At 44.9% G+C, this 27,965-nt stretch overlaps 1 protein-coding gene across 3 annotated transcripts; it reads right to left on the bottom strand.

The window, feature by feature from the left end:
• Window positions 1-1,205: 1,205 nt before the first annotated feature.
• SERF2 (small EDRK-rich factor 2) lies at window positions 1,206-25,191 on the bottom strand. 3 transcript variants are annotated; one of them, XM_073568609.1, is made up of 3 exons: window positions 24,997-25,191; window positions 7,779-7,881; window positions 1,206-1,705 (listed from the first exon to the last, which is right to left on the bottom strand). In XM_073568609.1, the coding sequence occupies exons 1-3, from the start codon at window positions 25,001-25,003 to the stop codon at window positions 1,642-1,644; spliced, it is 174 nt and encodes a 57-aa protein (XP_073424710.1). In that variant the 5' UTR covers window positions 25,004-25,191; the 3' UTR covers window positions 1,206-1,641. The 3 variants fall into 3 exon arrangements, with proteins under 3 accessions (XP_073424710.1, XP_073424708.1, XP_073424709.1); XM_073568607.1 differs by lacking the exon at window positions 24,997-25,191 and adding an exon at window positions 24,740-24,886; XM_073568608.1 differs by lacking the exon at window positions 24,997-25,191 and adding an exon at window positions 11,308-11,583.
• Window positions 25,192-27,965: the final 2,774 nt, after the last annotated feature.

The raw sequence follows: 27,965 nt of genomic DNA, 5'->3' as shown, positions 1-27,965 counted from the left end.
CGCACTTTTTTTCCTCCAAATTTGGGAGGAAAGCGTGGGTGCGTCTTATGGTCGGAATGTAGCATGTGGGGAGGGGGTAGCGGGGAGTAAGATCGCACTGGCATAGCAGGAGGCAGGAAAATGTTGCCTGCTGCAGGAATCCAGCGCTGGGGAAACCACGTGGTCCCGATACAGTGAAGTGAATATTCATGAGCCGCTTCCCCGCTCTCCTGTCAGCTGAGCAGTGAGCAGCAAAGGACAGACCCACATGGTTTCCCCAGCAGATTCATGCAGCACCTGGGGAGATCTGTGTCCAGTGGTGGAGGGGGCAGGAGCAGGGTGGAGGGGGCAAGAGCAGAGTGCAGCAGGAGGGATCGCCACATACCTGACAGGCAGCACAGCCAGGGCCTGTGGAGGACCTGTGATGAGGTCATGAAGAGGGGGGGCTGGAGCATCACATGACCGCACAAAGCCCTGCCTCTTCATGATGTCATCACAGGTCCTGCAGACACCGCACTACAAAGCGTGCAGCATCCTCTTGCATGACCTGTGGTGAGGACATAAGAGGGCTCTGTGCGGCCATGTGATGCTGCATTACCTCACCACAGTGTGGCTGGCTGGCTGCAGGACCTGCACTGAGCACAGTGAGCAGCAGCCTGTACAAGAATGAATTATAAGGTTAGTAATTGCAGAACATAAAAATCACTGACATCCTGTGGTGAACTATAACTCCCAGCATGCCATAGGATCTGCAGGGATCTTAAAGCAGCACTCCAGTGTTATTTTTCAGTGCTGGAGTGGTGCTTTAAATATAAGCCCTGTGCCCCCATTCTTATACTCACCCTCCACTGTCTTCATACAGTACTTTACAGACAACACACTAGTCCCGCAGCACCATCATCTACCTGTAGCTCATAACATACTATTATATATATTAACACCACAAATAATAGTATGTTATTAAATATTTTACCACTGTTTTTGGTTCAAATATATTTTTCCCTATTTTCCACCTCTAAAACCTGGGTGCGTCTTATAGACCAGTGCGTCTTAATAGTCCGAAAAATACGGTAAGTCCCAGGGCAAATGGACGGGATAATACGTCACATGGCAGAAAGGGGTTAAATATGTATATGAAGGTGAATGGGGCACTACATGAGGTGGTTAGAGGGAAAGTATTTTTTTCCTTTAATCAAAAAAGCTATAAGACAAATGTACACACCACCCACGGAAAAAAGTCACTTTATTGAATATCTGACTGGGTCCACCGTGAATACAAAATGACAATTTACTTTAAATCATGGTGAATTGCTTGTTGAACCTTGATTTCCATCAGAACACATTTGCTTTAGCTGACTTAACCATTGCTAGCTCAGCCATCAGAGAAAGCCAAAAGGAATAAAAAATAACCCAAAATCGGTGCAGGGTTATAACAAAGTGGCGGTATATTTATAATATGTACACAAGGCAGAGCGGGGGAAAAAAAAAAAAAAGTTATGCTACTAGTTTGACAAAAGGAAAAGGATAAAAATGACAGCGGACAAAAATAAAACTCTGCATTGGGGCAAACAAAGCCATTTAGCCAAATGTTTTTGTTCAGGAATAGGGCAATGTATCAACGCATCGTCGTCATCTTCATCCATTACGCACAATCCACAAATGCTATTTTGGCTCGTCTTTTTTCTCCATTGCCTTTTTCTGCTTCTCTTGCATTATCTGAGCATCTCTAAAATAAAAAAGGTAAAAATATATTAGGATCATAATGGTTGGAAATTATTTTCTCCAAAATAATTCTGGGTAGTCTTTAAAGGGATCGTTAAGTACTAGACAATCACTTCTTAAATACCAACAAGACCCATTTTACACAAAAGAAAAACATCAATCCAGGGATGTTGGCACTGTGTGACCCAGCATTGACGACTGTGAAGGCTGCAGCCCATCAGCGGTTACTGATTGTTACGTCATACGACTGCTGCAGTCTGTTCCATCAGACGTACAGTAAGTGTTCTGTCTGACAGAAACATGAAGCCTGGGACAGTTTTATAGGGCGGGTCGTTACGGACGCGGCAATACTAAATGTGTACTTTTGTTTTTTTTATTTCCAAAAAATGAATTAGGGAATTTTTTTAATTTAGGGATTGTTTATAAATTATTTTTACACTTTTTTTTTTTTACTTTATTTTATTGTCCCGGGGGGGGGGGGGGGGGGGGACAGATCACTGATCTAACAGTTTGCACAGCACTGTCAGATCAGCGATCTGACAGGCGCTGCACAGGCTCTTAGTGCCTGCTCTCAGCAGGCACTGAGGAAGCCGCCTCCCTGCAGGCCCCCACGGCCATCTTGGATCTGTGGGCCTGCAGGGAAGGAGACCCTCAGAGCGGCGCAGCACATCGTGCTGCTCCAGGGGTCTCAGGGAAGCACGCAGGGAGCCCCCTTCCCTGCCGATGCTTCCCTAATCCCCCAGTACACTGCGATCATGTTCGATGTCCATGACCGCCCCTGACACACAGTGCCGGGTGTCAGCTGTGATTATCAGCTGACACCCGGCCGCGATCAGCGGTGCCATCCCCCGGGGAGCGCCGCTGATCGCTTAGACGTACTATCCCGTCCCGGTTATACGGGCCCGGGTACCGTGGACAGGATAGCATGTCTGATGTCAGAAAGCGGTTAAAGGGATATTTTCCTGGGAGTTCTAGAAGTAGCTTGGCTGTTTTGTAAAGTGCTATGGATGTCCAGTCTCTTCTCAATTCCCAAAGGTGAGGAAAGGTGACCTGCTCAAGATAAAAGCAGGTCCCGCCCTCTAGAATTATAGAAAGGTAGAGATGACCCAAGAGGTCCCTTCCAACATGTCCAAACTCCTGCTCAATGCAGGATTCAATAAACTATCTCAGACAGATGTCTGTCCAGCATCTGTTTGAAGACTTCCATTGAAGGAGAACTCACCACCTCTCGTGGCAGCCTGTTCAACTCACTGATCACTCCCACTGTCAAAGTTTTTTCTAATATCTAATCTGTATCTTCTCCTTTTCAGTTTCATTCCATTACTTCTCATGTTTCCATGTGCAAATGAGAATGATGATGATACCTCTAAAATGTGACAGGCCTTCAGATATTTGTAGACAGCTATTAAGTCTCCTCTTAGCCTTCTTTTTTGCAAGCTAAACATTTCCAGATCCTTTAACCATTCCTCGTAGGACATACTTTGCAGTCCACTCACCATCCTGGTAGCTCTTCTCTGAACTTGCTCTAGTTTTTCAATTTTTTTTTTTTTTTTTTAAAATGTGGTGCCCAGAACTGGAGTCAGGATTCCAGATGAGGCCAGACCAAGGAGGAGTAGAGGTGGATAATTCCTTCACGTGATCTAGACTCTATGCTTCTCTTAACACATCCCAGAACTGTGTTTGCCTTTTTTTGCTGCTGCATTACATTGTTGACTCATGTGTAGTCTGATTAATACCAAAGTCTTTTTTGCTTATGCTGTTTAACCCTATTCCTCCCATGCTATATATGTTTTTTTTTCATTTTTCTTACCCAGATGTAGGACTTTGGTTAACTGGGAGAAATGCATTGTTATTTGCTGCCCACAGTTACGGTTTATTTACATCTTTTTGAATCCTCTGTCTTCTCTAGTATTAACTATCCCTCCTAGCTTTGTGTCATCAGCAAATGTAATAAGTGTACCCTCAATTCCTTCATCTAAATGATTGCTCAAGATGTTGAACAATACAAGGCCCAGGACAGAGTCTTGTGGTACCTCACTTGAATCATTCTTCCAACTGGATATGCAACCATTTATGACCACTCTTTGGGTTTGATCACTAAGCCAGTTATGAATCCACCTAACAGTTGTCTTGTCCATTCCATAATTAGTCATTTTTTCAATAAAGATTGTGTGAGATAGTTTGTCAAATATACCACATCTACTGCGTTTCCCTAATCCACCCAGTCAGTGATTCTGTCATACAAAGAAAGTAACTTAGTCTTAGTCTGACATAACTTAATAGTTACAAACCCATGCTGGCTCTCGCTAATCACTTCATTCTCACCCAGGTACTTGCATACATGTTTAATAATTTGTTCAAAGATTTCCACTGGTATAGAAGTAGGGCTCACTGGCCTATAGTTCCCTGGGTCCACTTTCTCCCCCCTTTTTGAAGATAGGGACAACATTCACTCTTCCCCAGTCTTCTGGGACTTCTCTTGTTATCCAAGAATTTTCAAAGATTATGGAAAATGGTTCAATAATTTCTTCTGCGATCTCCTTTAGTACAACAAAAGATATCATACCTCAAAAGATCACTCCATAATAGTATACATTCATAAGGGCAACTCTAATGCAATGAAAACCTATAACAGAACGCGGAGTTTGAAGCCCAAATCTGTAGTTTAAGTAATATGCCACTCTCCACAATAATATGTGAAAGCTACCTATTTTATTAACAAATAAGTGGACTCGGCTTATTCATAAAAAGCCTACATAGCACATGGGCAGTGAGCAAACAATCAATTGAATAGCAATTTACATATAATTATTGGGCCCGGACTAATCAATATAAAAGGATTATAAATGAGTAAAGTGCTTAAAATAGTACAAATTATATGCAATACATAGTCACCAAAATGTACAGAGAATGCCCACTAGCATTAGTAAATCATGGTACCACAAAAGGAATCAAACAAAGCTGCACCTAAACTGTAAAATGTTCCTTACCCATGTGGGGACCGGGTGAGACCTGCGAGACGCCGATGCGTGTCGCCAAATCTGCTTCTTCCCAGGGCTGTATGGAAGGCGCCGATTTGGCAAAACGCGTCGGGCGTCTCGCAGGTCTCACCCGGTCCCCACATGGGTAAGGAACATTTTACAGTTTAGGTTCAGCTTTGTTCATGGCTCCTTTTGTGGTAGCATGATTTACTAATGCTAGTGGCCATTCTATGTACATTTTGGTGATCGCTTTTACCTTCATGTGATCTTTGGACCCTTGACTATGTACCTATTTATAATCCTTTATATTGATTAGTCCAGACCCAATACTTATATGTAAACCGCTGTCCAATTGATTGTTTGCTCACTGCCCATGTGCTATATACAGTGGGGCAAAAAAGTATTTAGTCAGTCAGCAATAGTGCAAGTTCCACCACTTAAAAAGATGAGAGGCGTCTGTAATTTACATCATAGGTAGACCTCAACTATGGGAGACAAACTGAGAAAGAAAAATCCAGAAAATCACATTGTCTGTTTTTTTTTTCATTTTATTTGCATATTATGGTGGAAAATAAGTATTTGGTCAGAAACAAAATTTCATCTCAATACTTTGTGATATATCCTTTGTTGGCAATGACAGAGGTCAAACGTTTTCTGTAAGTCTTCACAAGGTTGCCACACACTGTTGTTGGTATGTTGGCCCATTCCTCCATGCAGATCTCCTCTAGAGCAGTGATGTTTTTGGCTTTTCGCTTGGCAACACGGACTTTCAACTCCCTCCAAAGGTTTTCTATAGGGTTGAGATCTGGAGACTGGCTAGGCCACTCCAGGACCTTGAAATGCTTCTTACGAAGCCACTCCTTCGTTGCCCTGGCGGTGTGCTTTGGATCATTGTCATGTTGAAAGACCCAGCCACGTTTCATATTCAATGCCCTTGCTGATGGAAGGAGGTTTGCACTCAAAATCTCACGATACATGGCCCCATTCATTCTTTCATGTACCCGGATCAGTCGTCCTGGCCCCTTTGCAGAGAAACAGCCCCAAAGCATGATGTTTCCACCACCATGCTTTACAGTAGGTATGGTGTTTGATGGATGCAACTCAGTATTCTTTTTCCTCCAAACACGACAAGTTGTGTTTCTACCAAACAGTTCCAGTTTGGTTTCATCAGACCATAGGACATTCTCCCAAAACTCCTCTGGATCATCCAAATGCTCTCTAGCAAACTTCAGACGGGCCCGGACATGTACAGGCTTAAGCAGTGGGACACGTCTGGCACTGCAGGATCTGAGTCCATGGTGGCGTAGTGTGTTACTTATGGTAGGCCTTGTTACATTGGTCCCAGCTCTCTGCAGTTCATTCACTAGGTCCCCCCGCGTGGTTCTGGGATTTTTGCTCACCGTTCTTGTGATCATTCTGACCCCACAGAGTGGGATTTTGTGTGGAGCACCAGATCGAGGGAGATTATCAGTGGTCTTGTATGTCTTCCATTTTCTAATTATTGCTCCCACAGTTGATTTCTTCACTCCAAGCTGGTTGGCTATTGCAGATTCAGTCTTCCCAGCCTGGTGCAGGGCTACAATTTTGTTTCTGGTGTCCTTTGACAGCTCTTTGGTCTTCACCATAGTGGAGTTTGGAGTCAGACTGTTTGAGGGTGTGCACAGGTGTCTTTTTATACTGATAAGTTTAAACAGGTGCCATTACTACAGGTAATGAGTGGAGGAAAGAGGAGACTCTTAAAGAAAAAGTTACAGGTCTGTGAGAGCCAGAAATCTTGATTGCTTGTTTCTGACCAAATACTTATTTTCCACCATAATATGCAAATAAAATGAAAAAAAAAAAAAAAAAACAGACAATGTGATTTTCTGGATTTTTTTTTCTCAGTTTGTCTCCCATAGTTGAGGTCTACCTATGATGTAAATTACAGACGCCTCTCATCTTTTTAAGTGGTGGAACTTGCACTATTGCTGACTGACTAAATACTTTTTTGCCCCACTGTAGACTTTTTATGCCTACTTAGCAACTTATCTATTTACCTGCTACCTTTCCTGTATCTGTACTCTGGTTGACCTTGTATTAATCTCTACCATATAAACTCATTCTAATGTATTTTTGATATATTGTTAATACAATATGTAGCTTTCACATACTATTGTGGAGAGTGGTGTATTATTTAAACTACCGATTTGGGCTTCAAACTCCGCGTTCTGTTATAGATCTCCTTTAGTACACTAGGATATAATTCATCAGGACCTGGAGACTTGAATTCATTTATGTTAGCCAAGTGTTCCATTTCTCTGTTTATAGATAGCGTTGATTCTTGTATTCCTTCAATAGTACAGTGAAGATTAGTTGATGTTACATTTACTTTCTGAGAAAACAAATGCAAAATAGAAATTTAAATGTTTGGTCTTCTCAACATCATTTTTTAACACTTTACCATTTTCATCCGGTAAAACTCCTATAGAATCTTTGACTTTTTTATCTTTTGACATACCCCCCAAATCTTATTGATTTTGACATTTTTACAAGCCTTAATTCATTATCAGCTTTAGCTAATCTGATTTGTCCCCTGCAGGTTCTGCAGACAGCATTATATTCTTCTTTAGATATGCCCCTCTTTCCATTTTATAACCATTTTTTCCTTTTTAGCGTGTTCTTTGTCCTTTCATCCTGGTTTCTTTAAATGCTTCCTACTCTTCCCTCGTTAGGGACTGTTAATTATGCTTAGAGAATCTCATTTTTCAAAGTTTCCCATCCTTCATGGACATCCAGCCAATGGATCCCTCCTATCCGCTGAGTCCCTTAAAATCTGCCTTTCCGAAATCCAACCTTGAATGCCGAGTCTTCACAGGTTTTCCTCCTCTAGTTATCCAAAATTCTACGATAGCATTTATAGCATATCCTGAGGATATGTAACCAGTGTCCGTGATGACAACGACCCTTTGAGGAAATAATCATGATAAACGCGTTACACAAATTCTAAACCAGAGGAGGTAGGAAGTGATTCAGCACCAAAGGTTTACCTAGAGACATCTGCAGTACTACAATCCTAAAGAATTCACAGAAGACACAAATGCAACCCATTCACAATACCTCTGCTTTCGTGCAGCAGCAGATAAGCCGTCATCTTGCTTTTTTCCCTTGTCTTGATTTTTTTTCATATTTTTTGCTCGGGCAAGTTCACGCTGGTTTCCACCTGCAAAATTAAATGTATTACATCACACGATGGATCAGTGAAAAACTTTCATTTGACATTTGTGATAAAATACAAATGTCAGAGCTCTTTGTAGAAAAAAAAAAAAAAAGTCAAAGCTTTTATTACTGCATGCAACTATCTGTACAGAGCAGAATTGCTAATTTAGTGCCCATTAGTGATGAGCGATAGTATTTGATCACGCCGAAGATACCCTACATTCGAGCCCCGGCAGCTGCATGTCTCACAGCTGTCGAACAGCCCCAACACATGCAGGGATTACTTAACACACAGGCAATCCTTGCATGTGTTGTGGATGTCGAACAGCCACAACACATGCAGCCACGGCGACTCGAACAGAGTATCTTCGGCGCGCGCTCAAAAGCCATGTTCGAGTCGCCGTGGCTGCATGTGTGTTGTGGCTGTTCGACAGCCACGGCGACTTGAACACCAGTGTAACTTAACTGTATGCGATGGCTGTTTTACAATATCGTTTGCCCCCTCTGACTGCAATTTTGTGAGGATCCCCTTCCCTTATTCTTCCCGAACTGTTTTTAACATTTTCTGATTAATAATTAAAAAGAATTTATACAAGGGGGAAAACAAAGGGATTAATAGCTTTTCTAATAAACGTTAACTAAAAAGTCCCTATCATTCTCTCTAACTGCTTTATTATTTTTATCTACATCCCGTTTGGATGACGTTTCATTTGAGAATCCCCAGTGCATGCTGGGATACTCAAATGAGATATCAGGGAGCAGAGGTTGTGGTCACTGTTGTAGCCTCTGTCCCCACCCTGAAACGAAGAGCCATCAGTGGCCTCCATTTCACGGGCTGGGCTAGTCTCTGCTCCACTGAGCATGCATCGGTTGTCACTTCCGACGTATGGTCAATACGAGCTCTCGTCATTACTTTCAATGCACAGTGACAATGCGCTTCCTCGCCGACTCTGATGAGAAATGACAACCCAGAAAGAGAGTGAACTGTCAGTGTGCACTGTAAAGAGAAAAAAATGGCGAAATGAAAGCAATATTGCATACGTCGAAATTAACAACCGGTGCATGCCCAATAGAAAAGGGACTAGCCCAGTCCCTGAAACGGATGTCACTCATGACGCTTCAGTGTGGGGACAGGGGCTGACACAGTAATCACAGCCTCTGCCCCCTGATGATGTCTCGTCTGAGTATCATCAAACAAGAAGCAGGTAAAAAAATAAAGTAGTTAGAGTAGAGAGAGAACAATAGGAACTTTTCAATTCAAGTATATTTGAAAAGCTATTAAATGTAACAGTCTAAGATTAAAGTCAATGTTAGTTTAGGACCACCCCTTTAAACAGGAACTTTCACCAGCTTGAGCATGTTAAACTGACCGACATCATGGAGTAGTGTCTGAGGAGCTGAATAAAACGGAGTTCTGTTTTTCAATTTTTCCTCTCCATTGTTGAGATATGTGATTGTAAATTTTAAGTTATAACTTAGGATAAGCCCAAGAGGGCATTAGAGATTGTATACTAGGGGTGAGTACTTCTTTCGCTGCATGATGCTGAACAACCATAAGCAGAAAGTGAGTCTCCAGAGAGGCTTATTTTTCCTGAGAGACATGCAATCACCTACAGCCATTCTTTCCTCTAATCTCTGGACCTACTGTTTTCATTTGAATTCTATATTTCTTAGTCTTTATATTTACCGTAGAGAGCAGTGCGCCTTGAAGAGCGACTGAGCTGTGCTAGGTCGGCATAACTGCTTGCTGCCTTAGTAAAGCGCATGAGTAGGAGATGACTGTCGCTGACAACTGCGCTCCGTACATTGAAATTAAACGTGCATAGCGCAGTAGCTGGTGACAAAGTAATCTCCTCTGTGGAGTCCCGTGCAGGCAGCAGTTACACTGACTTACTAGAGATCAGACAGTGTTTAACCCTTTAACGGCCGCCGATACGCCTTTTAACGGTGGCAGTTGAGGGTACTTATCCCTTCAGCACCGCTTTTTAATGGCGTTGAGAAATAAGTGTTTAGCACCCCCCAGCATCGGAAATTCTCGGGAGTCTTGGCTACCAGGGGTAGCTGAGACCCCGGAGGACATGATTTGGGCGCCAATGTGGCGATCAACACTGAATAATGGCGACAGCAGGGAAAAAAAAAAAAAAAAAAAAATCCAGATTTCCCATTTATTTTCTCTCTCCTCTGATGTGATCTAGCACATCAGAGGAGAGAGAAATGGGGACCCCCGAGCTCCTCTGGTGTCCCTGGACCCTCCTGCATCCCCCCGGCATCTTCTTCCAAGAAGAAAATGGCTGGTGCATGCGGCGGCCGCCGCGATCTTCCGGCCGGCACCCGGCAACAATAGGAAATTTTTCCTATTGGTTCACTTTGATCACTGTGATAGACCCCATCACAGTGATCAAAAAAAAAAAAAAAAAAAGTAAAATCAAACCCCCCTTTATCATCCCCTTAGTTAGGCAAAATGAATAAAATAAAAAAAATGTATTTATTTCCACGTTGGGGCTAGGGTTAGTGTTGGGGGGCTCCCACTGTTTAGGTACATCGGGGGGGGGGGGGGGGGGGGGGGGAGATCTCCAAACACGACATGGCGCCCACCATTGATTTCAGACAATTTTGCATTCAAAAAGTCAAATGGTGCTCCCCTCCCTTCTGAGCCCTGCCACAAGCCCAAACAGTGGCTTTCTCCCACATATGGGGTATTTGCGTACTCAGGAGAAATTGCACAACAAATTTTGTGGTTCATTTTCTCCCGATACCCTTGCGAAAATGAAAAAAAAAAAAACTGGATCCAAAGTAAATTTTTTGTAAAAAAAAAACAAAAAAAAAAAAAAAAAAACAGATTACTTATTGGTTATACTCTTTTGTAGAGTCCACGACAGCACCCACTGAGAGCGGATCCGCCCCTAGGAACAGGAAACCTTCAGAGATAAATGGGGCGGGCTCCCTCAGTTTGGATTACAGAGAACAAGGAGGAGCCGCCATGTTTTAGTCAATTTTGCTAGATCAACAATTTACATCTATACATACATTATATATATATATATATATATATATATATATATATATATATATATATATATATATATATATATATATATATATATATATATATATTTTTTTTTTGTATATTTATATACTAATTCTTAAGTCTTGTTTTCCACCACCAAGGAGAACCACGTGTACTTTTTTTAATTTAAGGGCGGGAAGTGAACGGGTGCTGTTGTGGACTCTACAAAAGAGTATTACCGGTAAGTAATCAGTTTTTTTTTCTCTTCGCCACGACAGCACCGAGAGATTTTCAGAGATAATCACCTGGGAGGGCACACCGTGCTAAGGACCGATCTACCAAAAACTAAGTCATCGGAGGAGGATAGATCTAGTCTATAGTGGCTATAAAACGTAGATGGAGACGACTAAGTTGCAGCCTTACATATTAGCTCACTTGGGACGTTCGCTCTTTCTGCCCAGGAGGATGATATGGCTCGAGTAGAGTGCGCCCTTATACCCTGTGGAGGGTCTTCTCCTTTCGCTGAATATGCCATCGTGATCGCATCTCTGATCCACCGGGACAGCGTGCCTCTGGTAACTTTAGACCCCTTCTTGTTACCCTGGAAGGAGATAAAAAGAGCCCTGCTCTGCCTCCAGGGACTGGTTCTATCTAGGTAGGCTAGAACTGCTCTCTTCACATCTAACGTATGGAATCTAACCTCCTCTGGCGTTACCGGGTTCTCATAGAACTAGGGAAGGCACACCTCCCGGGATCTATGAAAGGCGGAAATGCGCTTGGGAAGATAAGACGGGTCTGTCTTTAACACTAGCTTGTCCTGGCTTACTAACAGGAATGGGGGGGGTCTACTGACAAGGCTTGGAGATCACCTACTCTTCTTGCCAAGACTAGGGCTACTAGTAGGGCCGTCTTCAATGAAAGACATTTTATTGACGCCGAGTGTATGGGATCAAATGGAGCCTGAGTGAAGGTGTCCAAGACCAAGCCAAGGTTCCACGTTGGTAGCTGAGGGATGTGGACTGGCCTTGCTCGTTGACAGGCTGAAATAAATCTGGCCACCCATTTATTTCCTGCCATACTGTGGTTATATAAGGTTCCTAGAGCCGATACATGGACCTTTAGGGTGTTCACTGAGAGTTTCAACTCTCGTCCCTTCTGCAGCAATTGTAGAATAGCTCTAATGGGTACCTCGCTGGAAAATTTTGCAGTGTGAAAAGCTAAAAATGTTTTACATATTTTCACAAATCTTTGTTGTGGATTCTTTTCTACTCTGAAGTAGAGTGTTAAGATTATTTGATAATCCTCTCAACTTCAGTAACCCCCTTTCAAATTCCATGCCACTAGGTGCAGGGATCTGACCCGGGGATGATGACAGGGTACCTGTGACAGAAGGTCCTGGTGTAGAGGAAGGATCCATGGGTCGTCAATCGACATCACTCTCAACCATGAAAACCACGGCCTCTTGGGCCAAAACAGGGCTATCAAGATGACCCTCACCCCTTCCTCCCGTATTTTCCTGACCACTGTTGGTAACAGCACCATTGGAGGGAAGGCATATGCCTGCCGGAATGTCCGGGGTGTTTGGAGGGCATCGAGCACGTCTGGACTGTCTGCTCTGTATAGCGAAGCGAACCTCTCTACACGTCTGTTGGCTCTTGTCGCGAACAGATCTATGACTGGTCTGCCCCATCTGGCCGCTATCATCTCGAAGATGTGCCGGCTGAGGACCCACTCTCCCTGGTGTAAAGTCTGGTGGCTGAGATAGTTCGCCCTGGAGTTGTCCACTACTCTGATGTGCATAGCGGACAAGGAACGGAGATGTGATTCAGCCATTTGTAGAATTTTTTCCGCGATAGACATGAGCAGACAAAAGCGCGTACCTCCTTGCCAGTTTATGTATGCCACTGCGGTGGTATTGTCTGTCTGGACTCTCGTGTGGGTGCCTCTTAGCTGCGGGAGAAAACTTAGATCTAGCGTGATATATAGCTGTTAGTTCCTTCATATTGGACGAGTTCCCCACTTCGAGTTTGGACCATTGACCCTGCATCATATCTCTTTCTAGATGGGCCCCCCCACCCCACGGGGCTAGCATCTGTGGTGATTATTCTGGAGGGGACAATCCACCATGGAACTCCTCCAGTTAGATTGTTTGGGTTCAACCACCACTCCAAGGAGCTGATTACTTCTGGTGATAGGGATATTCTCCCCTCCAACCGGCCCTGCAGCCTATTTGCTTCTCGCAGTACGTTACACTGCAATTTCCTGGAGTGGAATTGGGCCCACTGTACCGCCGGAATGCATGATACTAGGGACCCCAATAACGACATCATGTTTTCATTACCTGCCCTCCGTACCTTGTTAATTATAGCCCGTGTTTTAGATTCTGGTAGAAAGCATTTTTGACTTACAGAGTCTATTTGGAGGCCCAGGAACGTCTGACAGGTTACTGGTTCCAGTCTGGATTTTTCCCAGTTGATCAGCCAGCCTAGTCTCTGTAGGGATGAGATACTATCAGCAATCCTACTCTCGCATTTTGAAACCGAATTTCCTACTATGAGCAGGTCATCCAAGTATGGAATTATTAAGGTGTCCTTTAGTCTTAAATATGACATCACCTCTTGCATTAGCTTGGTAAAAACACGGGGTGCCATGGATAATCCGAACGGCATTGCCGTGAACTGGAAATGCTGTATCCGATCCGCTAACGAGACTGCCACTCGTATGTATTTTTGGTGCTCTCTGCATATAGGGAGATGGTAATAGGCGTCTTTTAGGTCCAAAACTGCCATTTAGCACCTAAGAAACAAGAGTTTTAGTGTTGATCGTATTGATTCCATTTTAAAGGACCGTAGCCTCAGGAAGGTATTGAGCTTTTTTTAAATTAATTATTGTTCTAAAGGAACCATCCGGCTTAAGAACAAAAAAATAGGGGAGAATAAAATCCCATTCATCTTTTGGCACCTCTATCAGTACCTGTTTAGACAAGAGTGTCATTATCTCCTTTTCTAACGCCTTCTGCTGCGTTGGGGACTTCAAGGAAGTCAATAGAAAGGAGTTCGGTGGATACCGAACAAACTCTAGCCTTAGGCCTGATGATACAATATTAATTGCCCAGGAGTTGGACGTTATTTTTCCTCATTGGTGGCTGTATTTTAGTAGCCTGCCACCTACCGGTGATTTATCGTTACCGGAACCTGTCCCCCAACCTAAAGGGGCGCTTCCCAAATAAGTTGCCTCTCTGCTTGGGATCTTTATTGCCCCACCAGTCTTGGGATCTGAAATCCTTTTTACCATATGGAGGCTTCCTGAAGGCTCTCCTGTTGAAGGGAATACATGGGTTAGGGAATCCTTTTTTCTTTCTCCTGCTTTTGTCAGGATCTCGCCAACTGTGCGCCAAACAGGTACTTACCCTGACAAGGCATAATGCATAGTTTAGTCTTTGTCTGTACATCACTTCTCCACCCCTTTAACCACAAGGCCCGCCGGGCTGCGTTGGTTAACCCTAGACGGAGGGAGTCAGCTGAGGCGTCTGATAAAAAGGCGGCTGCGTCCTTGATGAGGGGAATAGGCTCCAGGCCTCTATCTCTGGATGCTCCGCTTTTTATCTTCTCCTCTAGCCATATTACCATGGACCTTGCCGTGCAGATGGCTGCTATAGCCGGTTTGAAGGCCCCTGCACATGTCTCCCAAGACCGTTTGAGGAAAATATCTGCCTTACGGTCCAATGGGTCCGATAATGTCCCTGTATCCTCTACAGGCAGGGAAGATCGACGGGAGGTGGAGGCCACTGCCGCATCTACCTTAGGGGCTCTTGACCAAGACGCCAACTCGTCATCGAAAGGGTATTTCCGTTTGGAAGCTAAGGGGATGAAGGTTCTCTGCCCCTACTTCTCCCACTCCCTTTTTACCAGTTCCTTTATTGCTGGTACTACTAGGAAGGCTTTGACTTTCTTTTGGGAGATACCCGCAAACATTATCTCCTGCGGGGTCTTGGGCTCCTTAACACCGGATAGCCCCATGGTATTCCGTACGCACTTAACTAAATTATTCACACTGTCCGTGGGAAAGCAAGCCTGCTCCTCCTCGTCTGAGGTTAGGTACTCCTGAGATCTGAGTCCCAATCCCCAACTTCCGAAGGTGATCTAGAGGCTGGTGAGGCTATCCCCCCAACGGGGGTCTGAACTCTGAGTACTGCGACCTCCTAGGGCCCGCAACTCTTCCCTGATTATTGCCCGGATATCCTCTTTCTCACCTGGGGATTCCTCTCGCACGGTCTGTTGAATACAGGTTTGACACAACCTCTTAGGGTGACCATCTGGGAGGGGCTGGGAGCATAACGCACATTCCCTGTTTTTATTTTTCTCCGTTCTTTTGGCCTAAGGGTACATAAACAAAGACAGGACGCCATCAGCTAGGAGCTTGACTCAACACTCACCCGTGAAGTTCGTCAGCTTAATACCGGCTGCAGGGTTCAAGACTCAGGCTGAGGTGAGGCGCGAGATGACTTTCTCCGCTTCTTCTCCGAGGGTTCGCTCTGCCTTGAGCGTTCGCCAGTACCCCTCCTGGAGCTGCTGCTTCTTCGGGTATTCTCAGTCCATCCTGTGCTGCCACTTTTCCTCGTGCTGCCCTGTGGGGATTTCCCTGGCTGCACCTCCTGGAACGAAACTGGGTAGTTTGTCGACAACATGGCTACGCACTGGTATGCCTCTGGCCGGTGCTTTTATGCAGCTTTCCGGTTTCCTCATTTCATTTTTTTTTTCTCCACTGTGCATGCGCGGTTGCGCCCGGCGATACCACAATGTTTTCCCCCCTGCCCCGGAAGTTCCTCCTTCACTTCCGGGCCACCTGGTCTCTGCATGCTGGCGCCAGCCTCCTCACCTCCTCTGGACGCCGCGCGTCACCCGACGCTACCCCTGCATTGCCGGAGGGGCATACCGCTGCTCACCATCTGGTATGTCCATTCTCCCCTTTAGCGCTCCAGGCACCTCTGCGTCCTGCGGGAGCTTAGGGATCCATTTTCCTTCCCTGGCCTCGCCTCTCCATGGGGGGGGGGGGTTCTCCCCGACGCAGTGCCCCGCTCAGTAATGCGGTGCTGGAAAGGAAATCTTCTAGCGCTGCTGCACTGCACCCCTATGTGAGCCAGGCAGCCTTCGCCATGGCCTCACCCGCATTACCAGCTGAGGGGGGATTCCCAGGTCTGGATCTCCCGTCGCTACTTCCAGCTCTGGGGCCCCCGTTGCTCATATAGTGCCGCGGGCGGCTACCAGGCCAGGAATCCTCTTCTCTGTGGGTTCCTTCTAGGAACAGGAAACCAAACCGAGGGAGCCCGTCCCATTTATCTCTCTGTAGGTTTCCTGTTCCTAGGGGCGGATCCCCTCTCAGTTGGTGCTGTCGTGGCGAAGAGAAAAGTAATGTTTAGTGATGAGCAAGTATACTCGTTGCTCAGGTCTCCCCGAGCATGCTCGGGTGAGCTCCGAGTATTTTGGCGTGCTCGAAGATTTAGTTTTCTTCACCTCAGCTGCAGGGCTGTGGAGTCGGAGTCGTGGAGTCGGAGTCAGAGTTAGTTTTGGTTGGAGTCGGAGTTGGTAGAAATGTACCGACTCCAGCTTTAAAAAAAAATGTATTAATATTTCATAATTGAACTTTCATATGAATTTATAAATGTTACTCAAATATATATGTTCTATCAAACTATGAACAACAGTGATAAGCAGTTCTGCTGGAGATAGAGACATTTCTTACTTCTTGTGTGTCACTGTTCTCCACTGCCCTTATCTAATCTTATACTTGGTTAACCTCATGCTGCCCCAACCCCCCTACTTATAATGTATGAAACTGAAAGTGAAAATGTGTTGCAAATTCTTAGTAGTAAAGCTCCTCCTCTAGACTAGATCATACTAGGTGTGTGTCTTCCAAGCATCTCACAACTGCCTGCTACTCAGAAGAGGAAGACTGTAAGAAGTATTATCCTTTCAACAAACTTTGCATCAGTTAACTGTGAGTACATGAGGAATAATAACAGTATTACTGACCACTATATCAGTTGTACGACCTGGCAATAATTTTGTACAATTGTTTTTAGGAAAAACAATAGTCATTTGGATTGTGAATGCAGAATTAAAAACCTGACAATGTCAAAGAAGCATCACATTAAATCAGCTGAACATTTCACCATCACTCAAGATAGAAAACATTATGTCTGTCAGTGTATGACAAATGATCCAGACGAAAACAAATGCTGTGAAGCCAAGATGAGTGCATATTCAGGCAAAGATAAAAATGCTCCTACCAGAGCTACTAATCTAAAGAGACATTTACAGCACTTTCATCCTGAAGTACTGAAAGCAGTGGATGAGAAAGACTGCATCCAAACCAATGAACCAGTGCCCAGCTCTTCCAGCCAAACAAAGGAGCAGAGAACTTTGCAGCCATCAGTTGCAAGATATTTTGTCACAGTAACTTTGTCACTGACAATGACAGTAGATACATTTAAAAAACAGATCATAGAGCTTGTTGTAAAGGATAGTGTGCCTATTTCATTATTTTCACGACCAGCTTTTATGTGTCTGAATGGGGAAATGGCCCGCAAGCTTGGTGTTTCTCTGGAGAGAGAGAGAGTGAGTATTAGAAAATTAGTAATAGAAGAAGCTTTTAAACAAAAGGAAGAACTTAAAAAAACTCTCAAGGGACACTTTCTGCTTCTTAAAATGGATGCCTGCACACGTCACAGAGTGAACTATTTTGCTATCAATGTCCGATTTGTTTGTGACAAAAATGAAATAGTTACCAAGACATTGGCAGTAAAAGACACCAAAGCTCATCACACCAGTGAGTTTCTCCAGGTCTTGGTGGAAAAGGTTCTGCAAGACTATGAACTTAAAAAAGAGCAAGTTCTTTCTGTCGTAACTGACAATGCTTCAAATATGATAAGTACTATTAAGCTAATGAATGAGAGTAATGATGGTGACCAGCAGCTAGAAGAACATTCTGGGCCCACAGACACAGAAATGTTTGAAATAGAGGAACACAGTATTGTAACTGAGGAGCAAACTGAAGTTGCTTCAGATGAACAGCAACATGATAGTTTAGATGATCTTGTTGAAACTGTGTCAATATGTTCTTTCATTCATCACATGCGCTGTGTTGTGCATACGCTACAGCTGGCTATAAGAGACAGTCTGCAAGAAGGACATGCTGCTGCACTGATTGGCAAGGTGAGAAAATTGGCTACTGTTGCCAGAACCCCTAAAGTTGACTCAATTTTGAAGAGACGTGCTGGAAAAGGGGCAATTATTGATCAAGCCACACGATGGGGCAGTACTTACTTAATGATTCAGCGCTTGGTTGAACTGAAAACCTTTCTTGTAGACATGGCTAACCCTCAACTGACGCTAAATGAAAGTCAGTGGAATCAGGTGACTGAGCTGGAAAAATTGCTAGAGCACCCATTTACAGTGACTAAAAAATTACAAGCAGAGGACTTAACTCCAGGTATTTTCTTAAAGGAGTGGAAGAACCTGATGTTTCGCCTGTCCCAAAGAGGAGGGTTAATTGCAAGTGGCATTGCTACATCAATGAAACGGAGAGAGGAGCTACTATTACAAAATAACATTCTTTTGGCAGCTGTTTAGTAGACCCAATGCATCGGATTCTTCTAGATGATCAACAGCTAAGTAAAGGAAAAGAAGCTCTGTTTAAAATAGCAGTAAGGATGAAAGGGTTGCAGAACAGTCAGGAGGAACAAGAAGAATTTGGTCGTCCTGCCACATCTTCACCATCATCATCAACTGATGAAGAATTTAATTTCGAAAAATATTTGGATCACAAGGACCGTGCAAAGCGTTCCCGCATAGAAGAAGAGTCATCCCCATCAAGGAACACAGCCAGTACATTTCAGCAGAATTTTTCATGTGCACTAAAAGAAATTGAGAAATTTGACCGTTCATCAAAAATAACAGTGCAACAAGCGATTCCTCTGTATCCTGACATTGTCAGAGATGTTGCCCGAGTGGTTACTGCTTTGCCACCAACACAAGTTAGTGTAGAGAGGTTGTTCTCTGCTCTCAAAATAATTAGATCAGATTTGAGGGCATCCATGAAGGAGGATCTGACAGAGGCAATACTTTCTGAGGACAAATTTATAGATTTCTTCTTATTAACTGCATATAAGTGTTTATTGCATATTGATTTACTTACAGTTTAGAAAAGTTTATAAAAGTTATTTGCTATATTCTAATTGTATTCTAATAAATGTAGTTTTTGCTCTAAGTGGTCTGATTACTTATATGATGGTGAGAAACTGAATAAGCACGATGTTTAATATTTTACAACAGTAAATTTGTTGTTATGAATTGGCCATTTATGAAGGAGTCGGAGTCGCAACTGTGGCTTACCGACTCCACAGCCCTGCTCAGCTGCATGATTTTCGACTGCTAGACAGCTTGAATACATGTGTGGAACGCCTGTTAGGGAATTCCCACATGTATTCAGCCTGTGAACAAGTCGCAAAACATGAAGCTGAGACGACGAAAACTAAACCTCCGAGCACGCCAAAATACTCGGAGCTCACCTGAGCAAAGATGCTACTTGCCGCCTATCACTAGTAATGTTCCTTTTTTCATTCCACATTACTTTAGTTCTCGTGAAGCACCTGAAGAGTTAATAAACTTCTTGAATGTGGTTTTGCGCACCTTGAGGGGTGCAGTTTTTAGAATGGTGTCACTTTTGGGTATTTTCTGTTATATTCATCCCCCAAACTCACGTCAAATGTGATTTGGTCCCTAAAAAAAATGGTTTTGTAAGTTTTGTTGGAAAAAATGAGGAATCGCTGGTCAACTTGTAACCCTTATAACATCCTAACCAAAAAAAAAAAAAAGTTTCCAAAACTGTGCTGATGTAAAGTTGACATGTGGGAAATGTTATTTATTAACTATTTTGTGTGACACCATTCTCTGATTTAAGGGTACAAAAAAATAAAAAAAAATTGCAAATTTTTAAAATTGCCAAATTTCCACTTTTTTCATAAATAAACGCAAGTTACACTACCGTGTAAGAGTTTAGGGTCACTTAGAAATTTCCTTATTTTTTATAGAAAAGCACAGTTTTTTCCAGTGAAGCTAACATTAAATGATTCAGAAATACACTCTATACATTGTTAATGTGGTAAATGACTATTCTAGCTGCAAACGTCTGATTTGTAATGCAATATCTTCATAGGTGTACAGTCATGGCCAAAAGTTTTGAGAATGACACAAATATTATATTTTCACATGATCTGCTGCCCTCTGGCTTTATGTGTTTGTCAGATTTTTTTATCACATACAGAAATATAATTGCAATCATATTATGAGTAACAAAAGGTTATATTGACAGAATGAGTTAATGCAGCAAGTCAATATTTGCAGTGTTGACCCTTCTTCTTCAGGACCTCAGCAATTCTCCCTGGCATGCTCTCAATCAACTTCTGGATCAAATCCTGACTGATAGCAGTCCATTCTTGCAAAATCAATGCTTTTATTTTGTCTGAATTTGAAGGGTTTTTTTTGTCCACCCGTCTCTTGATGATTGACCACAAGTTCTCAATGGAATTAAGATCTGGGGAGTTTCTAGGCCATGGTCCCAAAATCTCTATGTTTTGTTCCCTGAGCCATTTAGTTATCACCTTTGCTTTATGGCAAGGTGCTCCATCGTGTTGAAAAAGGCATTGTTGATCGCCAAACTGCTCTTGGACGGTTGGGAGAAGTTGCTCTTGGAGGACATTCTGGTACCATTCTTTATTCATGGCTGTGTTTTTAGGCAAGACTGAGAGAGAGCCCATTCCCTTGGCTGAGCAGCAACCCCACACATGAATGGTTTCAGGATGCTTGACAGTTGGCATGAGAAGACTGGTGGTAGCGCTCACCTGGTCTTCTCCGAATAAGCCGTTTTCCAGATGTCCCAAACAATCGAAAAGGGGATTCATCAGAGAAAATGACTTTACCCCAGTCCTCAGCAGTCCACTCCCTGTACCTCTTGCAGAATATCAGTCTGTCCATGATGTTTTTTCTGGAGAGAAGTGGCTTCTTTGCTGCCCTCCTTGAGACCAGGCCTTGCTCCAAGAGTCTCCGCCTCACAGTGCGTGCAGATGCACTCACACCTGCCTGCTGCCATTCTTGAGCAAGCTCTGCACTGCTGGTAGCCCGATCCCGCCGCTGAAACACTTTTAAGAGACGGTTCTGGCGCTTGCTGGTCTTTCTTGGGCGCCCTGGAGCCTTTTTGGCAACAAGGGAACCTCTCTCCTTGAAGTTCTTGATGATACGATAGATTGTTGACTGAGGTGCAATCTTTCTAGCTGCGATACTCTTCCCTGTTAGGCCATTTTTGTGCAGTGCAATGATGACTGCACGTGTTTCTTTAGAGATAACCATGGTTAACAGAAGAGAAACAATGATGCCAAGCACCAGCCTCCTTTTAAAGTGTCCAGTGGTGTCATTCTTACTTGATCATGACAGATTGATCTCCAGCCCTGTCCTCACCAACACCCACACCTGTGTTAATGGAGCAATCACTGAAACGATGTTAGCTGGTCCTTTTAAGGCAGGGCTGCAATGATGTTGAAATGTGTTTTGGGGTATAAAGTTCATTTTCTAGGCAAATATTGACTTTGCAAGTAATTGCTGTTAAGCTGATCACTCTTTATAACATTCTGGAGTATATGCAAATTGCCATTAGAAAAAATGAAGCAGTAGACTTTGTAAAAATTAATATTTGTGTCATTCTCAAAACTTTTGGCCATGACTGTATAGAGGCCCATTTCCAACAATCATCACTCCAGTGTTCTTATGGTACTTTGTGTTTGCTAACTGTGTAAGAAGGCTAATGGATGGTTAGAAAACGCTTGTGCAAGTATGTTAGCACAGCTTAAAACAGTTTGGCTGATTAGCGAATGTATAAACCTGACCTTCCTTTGAGCTAGTTGAGAATCTGGAGCATTACATTTGTTAGTTCCATTAAACTCTTAAAATGGCCAGAAAAAAAGAACTTTCATGTGAAACTCGACAGTCTATTCTTGTTATTAGAAATGAAGGCTATTCCATGCGAGAAATTGCCAAGAAACTGAAGATTTCCTACAACGGTATGTACTACTCCCTTCAGAGGAGAGCACAAACAGGCTCTAACCAGAGTAGAAAGAGAAGTGGGAGGCCCTGCTGCACAACTGAGCAACAAGACAAGTACATTAAGCTAGTTTCACATTTGCGTTTAAGGCCGCCGTGGCGGCCTGCGCACGGCCGCTGCTAAGCCCCGCCCCCTGCCATGCCTCCACTAGTAGCTCCGCCTACGGGCGCATGACGCGTCCCCTATCTTTAGCACTGGGGACGCAGGCCGTGCGCAGGAATGCGTTTGTTGGCGCATGCGTCCTTTTGACACTGCACCGAGCACACCAAATTGCAATAGGTTGCGTTTGGCTCTGGTCGGAGCAGCGTCAAAAGGACGCATGTGCCGCCAAACGCATACCTGCGCACGGCCTGCGTCCCCAGTGCTAAAGATAGGGGACGCATGACGCATGCAGCGTCATGCGCCCGTAGGCGGAGCTACTGGCAGAAGCACTGCAGGGGGCGGGGCTTAGCGGTGGCTGTGCGCAGGCCGCTGCTGCGGCCTTAAACGCAAATGTGAAACTAGCCTTAGAGTCTGCTGTTTGAGAAATCGAAGCCTCACAGGTCCTCAACTGGCAGCTACATTAAATAGTACATGAAAAACGCCAGTGTCAATGTGTACAGTGAAGAGGCGACTCTGGGATGCTGGCCTTCAGGGCAGAGCGGCAAAGAAAAAGCCATATCTGAGACTGGCTAATAAAAGGAAAAGATTAATATGGGCAAAAGAACACAGACATTGGACAGAGGAAGATTGGTAAAAAGTGTTATGGACAGATGAATCCAAGTTTGAGGTGTTTGGATCACAAAGAAGAACAATTGTGAGACGCAGAACAACTGAAAAGATGCTGAAAGAGTGCCTGACGCCATCGGTCAAGCATGGTGGAGGTAATGGGATGGTCTGGGGTTGCTTTGTCCAAGGTAAAAGGGATTTTGAATAAGGAAGGCTATCACTCCATTATACAACGCCATGCCATACCCTGTGGACAGCGCTTGATTGGAGACAATTTCATCCTACAACAGGACAATGAGAGCACACCTCCAAATTATGCAGAAACTATTTAGGGAAGAAGCAGGCAGCTGGTATTCTATCTGTAATGGAGTGGCCAGCGCAGTCACCAGATCTCAACCCCATTGAGCTGTTGTGGGAGCAGCTTGACTGTATGGTGTGCAAAAAGTGCCCATCAAGCCAAACCAACTTGTGAGAGGGGCTTCTGGAAACATGGGGTGAAATTTCTCCAGATTACCTCAGCAAATTAAGTGCTAGAATGCCAAAGGTCTGCAATGTCATTCTTTGACGAAAGCAAAGATAAAAGGAGAAAACTATTTAAAAAAAAAACAACAAAAAAAAAAACAACTTTTTTTCTAACCTTGTCAATGTCTGGACTAGATTTTAAATTCATTTGGCAACTCATCTGATTAATAAAAGTATGAGTTTTCATGGAAAACACAATTGTCTGGGTGACCCCAGTATATCGAAATTTTTTTTACCACTAACATGAAGTACAATATGGCAGGAAAAAACACTCAGAATCAGCGGGATCCGTTAAAGTGTTCCAGAGCTATAACTTCATAAAGTGACAGTGGTCAGAATTGTAAAAATTGGCTTGGTCATATAAGTACCAAATTGGCTGTCACTAAGGGGTTAATGTGCAGAGCAGCCATGATGGATCTGATCACTGTAAACAGGTTTGACCCCACATCAGGGCTGTGAGAACAGGTGGAAGCCTGGGTGACCTGTCTTCACGCCTGCTGCCCCGACACCCGGAACTGTTTTCAGCGATTACAAGGGTATATTCCCACGATCCAGACCTAGCAGCGCTTTGGACACAGTGTATGTTCGCTCCGTCCAAAGCGCTGCCTTCTACTGAATACAGATGAATCCGCATGTGTTCACTGAAAAGTGCGCATTTCCCGCATCCAATACATTCTATTGGTGTAAGTTTCTCTTGCAGAGACTAGCCTCTGCACAGCAGAAATTGACATACTGCGGTCCTGAAAGACACGCCACATGTCAGTGGGACTTCTAGAAATCCCATCCACTGTGCTGTAACATCTGGCCTCTGCGGGGGTCATGCTGCATAAATACACAGCGTCAAACCCGTGGGCACGTACCCTAGGAGACACTGCAGCCCAGTGCTGGCTCCCCCCACAGACAGGAGCAGCACATGACAAGTGGTCTGCGCAGCTGATGGCCTGCGTGGCCACTTACATGGCAGCAGTGTATAAGGGAAAAACTAACAATATGTTACATTTCGTGTTTTACATCAAATGTTTACAGTGACTCGTTATTACTTACACAAAAAGTGAAGTTTATCCACAAACTAAAAAACAAAACCCTAAGGTTATGTGCACACGGTGCGGATTCTGCTGCGTTGTACAGTACCTTTATGTCCTATGGAAATAATAAAAAGCTGTGCACATGCTGCGGATTTTTCTGCGCGGTTTTGCTGCGGTTTACAATCCGCAGCATGTCAATTCTTTTGTGCAGAAACGCATATTATGAGGTGGAAAACCGCAGGGATTTACCTGCGGTTTTCTCTACAAAATCCGGACACCCAAAAAACTCCGTGTGCACATAGCCTTATTTACTGATCCCAATCCCAGTACTGAGGAGACAGGGGCAGAAGGGGGATCGGTAACGGGTGGGGGGTATTGGTTCTTAAACCTGGGATGGAAAATCTCTTTAAACACCTGATGGCAGAACTGTAAGGCAAGGCACGTACCCACTGAGCCACGGGAGCCTGTATATGTACAGTGCGGCACATGGCCGCTCGGTAGTCCGGCCTGTGGGCGGAGCGGAGGGATCACTACCGGGGCCGCTAACGGTGCAGACCCGCTAACTCCCGGGCGCCAGGCCTTGTTGACGTGGCACACAGGCCGCAGACTCCGTGCTTTCCGCTCTCCTACCACAGTCATCCTCCGGCTGCACATTCAGGGCAGAGGCACACACGTGACCGGCCCCACAGTCGCCAATACTCACGGGTCATGACTCCGGTTCTCCGGGACTCGTCCTGCAACAACTTCCTCCTCAGTCCGCTGCGGGTCACCGTTTGCCGATCACTAATTGGCTACCCCACGTCACATGGGCCCTAGCCGTCGCCTCGCGCATCAACTATTTCCAATGTGATACGCATAAGCCCCGCCCCTTGGGAGGTGGAGCTTCAGTGTAAGCTCGGCGAATGGGAGCAGCCGCAACGTGTACGCGTGGTCACTTAGCCGAATGTTATCGCCGGCAGTTTTGTGGTTAAACGTATTGTCACGTGAGCCCTGACGTCACGGTTTAGTTCAGCGCTTTCCATTCCAGCCTCTACCTGGAATCCTCGGCCCTTGCAGGAGGACATTCTTCTAGTGGACGCTGGAGGGCAGCACTAGACCTGTGACAGACAAGGCGACACTACCGAGTCCACTGTGTCTGGGGAGACCACCAGATGGTGTAAAGGGGGTTTCCAATGTTCACCATGGTTACAGTCGCTGAGTGCTTGTTAAAATAAGAAACTTTTGCAATTTACTCTTATTAAAAATCCTCCCCGTTCTGAAGAATGAAGGGATTATTAATTCTATTGTTTACTGCTCGTTGCCTGGGTTACCGGCCTGTTTCCTAGGCAGGGAGCACACACTTTTCATCAGCGCTTGCCTCTGTTCACACATACCCAATCTGTGACATGAGTGCAGGTCGTGAAAGAAAGCTGACGGCACGTGTACAATGTCCATTTCAATATTATTCAGGTGGTCTGTGTTTTCTTTTTCCAAGGATTGAGACCCCGATTCAACAAGGCCGGTAATTTTGTCGCCATTCTTGACGTGGGGGCGAGGTGGAGTAAGACGCTCCTCCATGATCTGGCGGGTGGAGTAAGATTTCTGCCGTAGGGACCGCTGCAGCTCAATTGGACGAACTGTGAATTACGTCAGAATTCTGGTGGCGTTGCTTTTGATGAATCGGGGCCTGAATGTCCACCGGGAAAAGAATGGGTGTAGAAAAAACCCTGATCCCACATGGATAATCTGGATAGCAACCAATTTTTCTGGATACAATTCTTTGTCGTAGGAACTTTTATTTGGTCTTGTAAATTGTAATACATGCTGATGTTTAACAATAGACGTCATACGGATCGCATACCGATGGCCATACAGATGAGAAACTGGCCAATTTTTCTGTATGAAAATTGCTCAATTTGTATATGTTCCTCTGGACGAAGCCTCATGGATCAATTGATCTTCATCAGATTGGTCAGGGTATCAGCTTTTACCATCAGCCGTTTTATACATTTTTCTTGCGTACAAAAACCTGATGGCGATTTCTGAAGCTGCCACTAGCGAACAGTGAAAATCAGACGGCACCAGGATGTCAGCAGTGTGCTGGCTGAGATTTTCACTGGCCCATAGACTTGAATGTGCAATTTCGATCTGTGACCTGGGCACGCCCCCTTGGCTGTCCAGGTAACAGGTGTGGGAGGAGATCGCTGCCATCTTTGTGTAGCCCGCAGTGTATGCTGCAGGCTTCGCTTTACCCATCGTCGCATACACTGCTCAGTCAGTACATACGATGACAGGAGCCTGTGAGGGGAGGAGATGTCGTGGAGCGGAAGTCCGGGGTGAGGTGAGGCGAGCGGCGATCATAGCCTGTCAGTATTACAGTACAAGCTACAGATCACCGTTCACCGCAGACATGTTTGGAGCATAAGACACTGCGCAAGGAAGGTGAGTAGAAGCGTTTTTTTTTTCTGTACATTGAATATGGCACAGTGGCTCAGTGGTTAGCACTGCAGCACTGGGGTCCGGGGTTCAAATCCCACCAAGGACAACATCTGCAAGGAGTTTGTATGTTCTCCGGTTTCCTCACACACTCCAAAGACATTCTGATAGGGAATTTAGATTGCGATGATAATGTCTGTAAAGCACTGTGGAATTAATGGTGCTATATAAATGAGTAAAATAAATAAATATGGGCTCTAGTACACAGGATGGGGACATATACCAGTATGGAGGCAGTGACTGGTGTTACATGTGAGGGCCACTGTATGTTCCTCAGAATTCGCACAGAGGCGTATTGAGGCCATGAGACGGCATTACAGTCACAGGCACAGCTGTGTGCCGCAGCGATCTGGTGTTGGTGGTGCCAAGGGCCCAGCCATGTGACTGCCAACTGCCCACTGGTATCTGAACCCATGAACTGGTAGCCATGTCTATGTATGTCCAGCCAGTCGGTACCGCCACTAGAGGCACCGCTGACAGCGAACCACAGCTGTGTCAGTTTGGTGTTTGCTAGAGTGCAGAGCAGTCGGCTCTGCATAGCTCCACCTGTGTGAGCAACACAGGCAAGTGGAGCCAAACAGCCAAGGCAGCTGGAAGGCCTGGCACCCACAGCATGCACAGCCATGCAGTCGTCCACGGCAAATTGTCTCAGGAGGTGTATTTGTGTGCTTATTGGCTGTAATCCAATCCGGCTGTGATCCGGAGGATATCATGTGCTGTGCATTATTTGTGAGTTAAACACTAGAGACATTTGCTTTTAACTTTTCTGGGTCACTGCCTCATCGCTGCACAGTGTGCTACTGTGGGAGAAGGGGCCCCCGTCGAGTGCCGGAACCAAGGGGACCATCATTTAGGTTCCGGGGCAGGTTGTTTCCGGGGGACAGAGTTCAGGGCCGGACCGTTGAGACTGACAGATGGGCTGGGGAGGAGCCAATATAAAAAGGGCGGAGAACGCGAGTCACAGTGAGTCAGCAGAACGGAGAAGGGGCAGGAGACCGTGGGAGTGTGTGAGAGCCAGAGCAACGTCCAGAGGCCAGAGAGGAGGACAGAAGCAAGAGGGACACTTACACCGGACGGCAGAGGGACGGCGCCGAGTCGGCCGTCAGATAACTGCTGCTCCGCCTCAACCCGCGGCCTGCCCACGGATACCTGCGGCCATTGCCACCTCACTCCAGCCCGTGCCTGCGGCCTGCGCGA

This window comes from Dendrobates tinctorius, unplaced genomic scaffold (assembly GCF_039654945.1).
Source record: "Dendrobates tinctorius isolate UK_male_01 unplaced genomic scaffold, ASM3965494v1 ptg000022l, whole genome shotgun sequence".
NCBI lineage: Eukaryota > Metazoa > Chordata > Amphibia > Anura > Dendrobatidae > Dendrobates > Dendrobates tinctorius.
The sequence above is the reverse complement of the archived record's forward strand: the minus strand, read 5'-3'. Positions and strand labels throughout refer to the sequence as shown.

Bases quoted from the DNA above. Each gene is read 5' to 3' on its own strand.
- SERF2 (XM_073568608.1), bottom strand. From the start codon at position 11,419: ATGGCATATTCAGCGAAAGGAGAAGACCCTCCACAGGGTATAAGGGCG. The intron at 7,882-11,307 runs GTAAGGCTGCAA...TTAATTTTGCAG, and splicing joins CGTCCCAAGTGAGCTAATAT to GTGGAAACCAGCGTGAACTT. The intron at 1,706-7,778 runs GTATTGTGAATG...TTTTTATTTTAG, and splicing joins GCTGCTGCACGAAAGCAGAG to AGATGCTCAGATAATGCAAG.